Raw genomic sequence first — 5,575 nt, forward strand, 5'->3', positions numbered from 1 at the left:
ATGGATGGGCCCAGCTGGCTGGGCGCTGCGCTCTTCCTTGGGGTGCAGCTCCGAGGTAAGGAAACCCGGGGTTCTCTGCCCTCCTTCCGTCTGCACTTCCCTCTTCTGACCCCTTAATTACTGTCCTCGTTAAGGCAGCGACTTTATGGAGTCTCAGATACCTGTTGCAGACAATTGCTGCCATTCTTTGGGTCCCGGGTTCACTGCGAGTGCCCGGGAGTGATCGAGTTTCTTTGACAAACAGGTTTAGGTGTGTTCCAGGGGAAGAACACTCATCTCATTCTGAGCTCTTCTTACACATCTTTTCCTCTCCTGCCAGGAACCTGGACTTTACTCCTAGATGTTTCTTTTCACTATCTTCCTTACTAGATAATGAGGGATCGTTAAGCAGCCCTGGGTTCAGATCACACAGGAGGATTCCAGACTTGACCATGCCCTCCTTTCCCGCAGGCATCAGCACAGACACGCTCAGAGATGCCTTGGAACACGTATTTCACACTCTTACCTGTCCTTCCAAAGAAGTTGAAAGTGAAATTATTTGACTCTGAACCCTTGGATGAGAAACGTGATCTCTGCCAATGAGGTTTCTCACATGTGAAGTCACCTCCAATGTTTTGGCCTTTAAAATATTTCCCCCTTTGAACAAGGCCATGATTTGGCAAGGAAGTCTTTGGTTATCAATTATTTTCAGCAACAGGAAACGTATTGATTGTCTTGGTTACAGAGCTGTGTTTAACACCCATCAGATAAGGTTGCATTTTTTTTGCTTGAATCACACAGGGGTGAATTAACTCATCATCCTGAAGTGACAGGAAATTATGAATACTTTGTTGAGTTGTCCAGCTGAGTGATCTACCTTGTAACAGGCACTTCTTACATCTGTAAGAACAGTTCCCTGTGGTGTGCGTGGCCCTCAGCCTGATAGTGACAAGTGTGTAAGGGAAAGTTCTAGCAGGGGAAATAGCAATTCTTTGTTGGGGCTCAGCAGCTTGAAAGGGAAGAGCTGCTTTTCTGGAGAAATCCAAGTGTGAACATGAACACTTTTGAAAATGTGACCAGGACAAGCATGTGAAAAGTGGTGTGGTATCTTCAGTGCTAGTCAGGAGCAAGTGTATGTTTAAGGAGGGGTAGTATTTACAACAGCATTGCACCTCCTAGATGTCAAATTTGCTCGTGCCTGGAGAGGGACATTTCCCCAAAAAACAAAGTCTGTTGTCCCTATGGAGAACCCCTTCTGAGTGGCCCTCTCTTAATCAGTTACCAGATCAGTAAGTGTTTAACTGTGCAGCCACAGAGCTACAGAGACAGCTCTACCAGCAGCTCAGATGAGTGCAGCCTCCCTTGGAACCTTGCACATCAACTGGGAGCATCCACAGGCATCTCCTGGATGCTGCACAGGCAGGGTCACCTCCCTCTGGAGTTACATCTAGGTGGCTGTGACCATCAGGGCAAACATTGACAGGGACAGATCAGACCAGTTCCCAGCACAGACAAGGTGCAGATAAGGAGAGGTGCTAACTTGCTGGTTTTCTTTCCCCCTGCAGCTCTGTGGCCAGCAGCAGCCATGGAAATCCACACTGCCAAGGAGGTCTACGCTGTGAATGGCACCAACCAGAGGCTGAAGTGCACCTTTTCCAGCAGCAGCCCCATCAGCCCAGACCTGTCTGTCACCTGGAACTTTCAGCCTGAGGACCTGAGCTCTCATGAGCCAGTAAGTGAGACCTTTATGCTCCATTTTACTGATGCCTAAACAAACCATTCCCAAAGCCCAAGGACAGCAAGAACTCCAGCTGTGGGTATGAGCAAGCACAGGATGTGCATCTTGGGCCTTCTGCTACTCATAATGATTACTCTGAGCAAGAACTTTGGTTTACACACCCTGGCTAGAGAAACATTTTTTTGTTTAGTTTTTGGTAATTAGAATATCTGGGGCCTGATGAAACTGCACCTGCTTTTTCAAGAAGGACAGGGAACTGCTTGAAAGAGTCCAGTGCAGAGTCACCAAGATGATGAAGGGAGAGGAACATCTCCCTGATGAGGAAAGGCTGAGGGAGCTGGGTCTCTTTAGCATGGAGAGGAGGAGAATGAGGGGTGACCTCATTAGTGCTCATAAATATGTAAAGGGTGAATATCAGGAGCTGGAGCACAGGAGGTTCCATGTAAACACAAGGAAAACCTTTTTCACTGTGAGGGTGACAGAGCACTGGAACAGGATGCCCAGAAAGGTGGTGGAGTCTCCTTCTCTGGAGACATTCCAAACCTACCTGGACATATTCCAGTGTGAGCTACTATAGGGGATCCTGTTCTGGCAGGGGGGGTTGGACTGGATGACCTTCTGAGGTCTCTTCCAACCCCCACCACTCTGTGATGGTGTGGTTCTGTGCTCGCAGCTCAGCTGAGCCCTGTGTCTGAGCTGGCATCCTGCACCTGACCTGGTTTTGCCCTGGCCAGGGTGGCAGGGCAAGCAGCTCAATAGGTGCTGCCCTGTGACTGAGAGGCAGCTGAACTCGGCCAACTTTGCCACAGCAAAGGCACTTGGAATGGCCTCAGAGTTCATCTGAGGGCCACTGGGCCAACACAGCTCTCCTCAGCTTAGACCACAGCTGCTGCCACTCCACCTCCACCTGCTGCTTCCACCCCAAAATCTGCCCAGGGAGCAGGAATGACGGGTTCTTCTCTTTCTTGTAGGTGTTTTATTACCTGAAGGAGCCCTACGAGCTGCCCGCTGGGCGGTTTAAAGACCGAGTCACCTGGGATGGGAATATAGAGAGAAATGATGCTTCCATCAAGATCTGGAACTTGCAGCCCACTGACAATGGGACCTTCACCTGCCAGGTGATGAACCGACCAGATTTCTACGGCGCAGTGGGTGAAGTGCGGCTCCGAGTCGTGCAGAAAGGTGAGAGGCCAAGAACCCCACCAGGGGCCACGTGGATTTGGCCAGTGTGAAGTGTTGGCAGCCCTTCCTCCACAGCTGGAGAAGTGTATGGAAGAAAAGGGGTTGTAAAAAGGGAGAACGTGAGGATAGTTAATGGATACAAGGGAAAAAGTGAGCCTGAGGAAAGGTTATGGGCATGGATACAGGTTCCTGGCTTCATCCCAAGAGCCCCCTGTGTGTCCCTCTTGCTCACTGATCCGTTTCTCTCCACACAGTGCACTTCTCAGAAATCCACTTCCTGGCAGTGGCCATTGGGTCTGCTTCTGTCCTGATGATCATCGTGGTGACAGTGGTGATCCTGTGCCGGCAGCGCCGCAAGAGAGCGCAGGAGAAGGGGATGGAGGAGTCAGACACGGAGCTGTAAGGGCAGAGGAGGGAGAGGAAGGCTCCTAGGAAAGCTTGCCCACTGTGCCTTTGTAGCTCTTCTGAATCACAGGCTTGGACTCTACGCTGAGCATCTACAATGCAAAGCTCCCAGCACAATTAGCAGTAATTGGCTGCTTGTTTACAGCAAGAGCAGAACCCAGGATGAAAAAGCTTTGGTGTCCTCTTGCTCTTGCCCTTCACGGTGGCTCCTGGCCCAGAGAAGGGCTCAGCTCTCCTGCTGGGAGTTGGCAGCTGGAGACTGTTCTTGCCTCCATGAACCATGGTCTCCATGCATGTAGCACAGTCCTTATCTTGTCCCAGAGCTCCTTGTCCCACGGTACATGTGCCCTGTGCAGCCCAGAGCTGCTGCTCAGGAGACCTGCTGGTGATTTGTCTTTTTTTCTTCTTTCCCCCCCTCCTTTTTCTCTAATAGAAAAGAAAAGGAGAATCTGCAAAAGGTAGAAGAGGAGGAAGCCAGTCCATTAGAAGACTAGAGGTCTTTGATGGTATATACCATGCAGGTAGGTGTTCATGCTCATTAATATCTGGTACTGCAGACTTTCTGGGACAGTTTTCCTGAGGTATTTCATTTTTATTCCCGGCCAACAGGCCATGGGAACCATAACCAGAAAGAACTGAGATCACAGTCACCCCTGGCTCTCAGGGAGCCTTCAGAGAGGCTGAGAACTGAGCAGGCAGTAGAGACAGACCTGCCTTCTTAACCATGGCAGAGGTTTCTCCACCCTAGTGCTGAGGATCATTTTCCAGGACATGCCTGCTCTGGGGATGAGGAGGAATGAATTAATTTCACCAGTTTTGAACCTGCTTTTTAAAATTAATTCAATCTTTATTGCTACAAAATTGCTACAGGAAAACTGAAACTATTTCCAGATTTCCTGGCTTTGCTGAATCATTTCAGCATCATTTTTACCAGGCCAATTTCTCAACTGTTTTTCTTCTCAGTAGTAACCCTGAGTAATGAATCTCTTTTGTGTTTGTTTGTTGTTTTGTTTTTCTTATACTGCTTCTTCTTAGGTACTTCTAAAGCAGATGGTGGAAGCTTGTAATTTTGGAGGCTAGAACAAAGCTGAATTGCAGATGCCTCATGCTACAAGTGTGGTATCCCTGCTCAACCTGAAATTCTTGCAAGGAGAGAGGATGATATTAACATAAGTTGTCCATTTCCTGCATTCAAGCAAAGCAGGAGGAACAAGGAACTCTCCTGAATCTTCACACCTGCAGAAGGTGAAGAAAGCTGCTCTGAAGATGAAAAAATGCAAAAGGATTTGAACAAATGACCAAGAGAGTGACTGAACAGGGGCTGTCACAGTGTCTGGGTGAGCAGGCACTCCTGCACCTCACAAGTCACCAGGTGCACGTGTGTTGCCCTGTTTTTCCTCCCTGAAACTCCTCTTTGACGCCACGGAAAGGAGGAACGAGGCCCCGTGAGGGGCGCGAGGGGCAGGAGTTGCTGCAATGTACTGTAAAGCTCCGTGTTACTTTGGATGGGAAGTGTTACAGCTCGGGAAGGCGGGCGGGTTGCTGCTCGGGGCACCGCTCACCAGTGGGGGTGTTTTTCGTGTGGATCTCTTGCCGCTTCATGAGGCTTTCCCTGCGGTGGCTGAGGGCTCTGCTGTGGTGCTTGGGCAGCTCTGCTGCTCCTCCCGCCCCTGCTCTGCCCGCGGGTCCCAGCGCTGCTCCCTGTCCCCTGGGCTCTGTGTCCCTGCAGCCCAGGGAAGCTGTGGCTGCCCCATCCCTGGCAGTGTTGAAGGGCAGGTTGGATGGGGCTTGGAGCAGCCTGGGCTGCTGGGAGGTGTCCCTGCCCATGCAGGGGGTTGGAACTGGATGGTCTCTAAGGTTCCTTCCAACCCAACCCATCCTATGAGCACCACCTGGCTTTCCCCAGGTGCTTCATTGCCCAGGTGCCCACCCCAGCACCTCTCCCTGCTGCTTGGTGTCCTCAGCACATCCCCTCTGTGCCTGGAAATTAACCCGAGGCAAACAAAGCCCCAAATCCTGGGAACCGCGTCCCTGTTACAGCCCTAAACCCAACCCCAACCATCGGCCTGTTTGTTTCAAGAGTGTCTTGGTGGCTTCATAGCTCTGACCTGGGATGCGCCGGCCAAGTTATCCCTGGGGGTGGTTTCGTTTGCAACCTGCTGGGCCGTGAATAAAGCGGATTTATTGATGTTGTGAGGGGGCGGTGCGGGGAGAGGTGCGGGGTGAGGGGGGCGGTGCGGGGTGAGGGGAGAGGTGCGGGGAGAGGGGAGA

At 51.0% G+C, this 5,575-nt stretch overlaps 1 protein-coding gene across 1 annotated transcript; it reads left to right on the forward strand.

Moving 5' to 3' along the window:
• On the forward strand, positions 1-3,798 carry MPZL2 (myelin protein zero-like 2). Its single transcript, XM_010008883.1, has 5 exons — positions 1-55; positions 1,545-1,711; positions 2,689-2,899; positions 3,154-3,298; positions 3,738-3,798. The coding sequence occupies exons 1-5, from the start codon at positions 1-3 to the stop codon at positions 3,796-3,798; spliced, it is 639 nt and encodes a 212-aa protein (XP_010007185.1).
• Positions 3,799-5,575: the final 1,777 nt, after the last annotated feature.

Source organism: Chaetura pelagica, unplaced genomic scaffold (assembly GCF_000747805.2).
Source record: "Chaetura pelagica isolate M959 unplaced genomic scaffold, ChaPel_1.0 scaffold1222, whole genome shotgun sequence".
Taxonomy (NCBI): Eukaryota; Metazoa; Chordata; class Aves; order Apodiformes; family Apodidae; genus Chaetura; species Chaetura pelagica.

What these genes read in the sequence shown, in the direction of transcription:
- MPZL2 (XM_010008883.1), top strand. Translation starts at nt 1, where the DNA reads ATGGATGGGCCCAGCTGGCTGGGCGCTGCGCTCTTCCTTGGGGTGCAG. An exon ending in CCTTGGGGTGCAGCTCCGAG is followed by an intron (nt 56 to 1,544) that starts GTAAGGAAACCC and finishes TTCCCCCTGCAG; the next exon opens with CTCTGTGGCCAGCAGCAGCC. An exon ending in ACCTGAGCTCTCATGAGCCA is followed by an intron (nt 1,712 to 2,688) that starts GTAAGTGAGACC and finishes TCTTTCTTGTAG; the next exon opens with GTGTTTTATTACCTGAAGGA.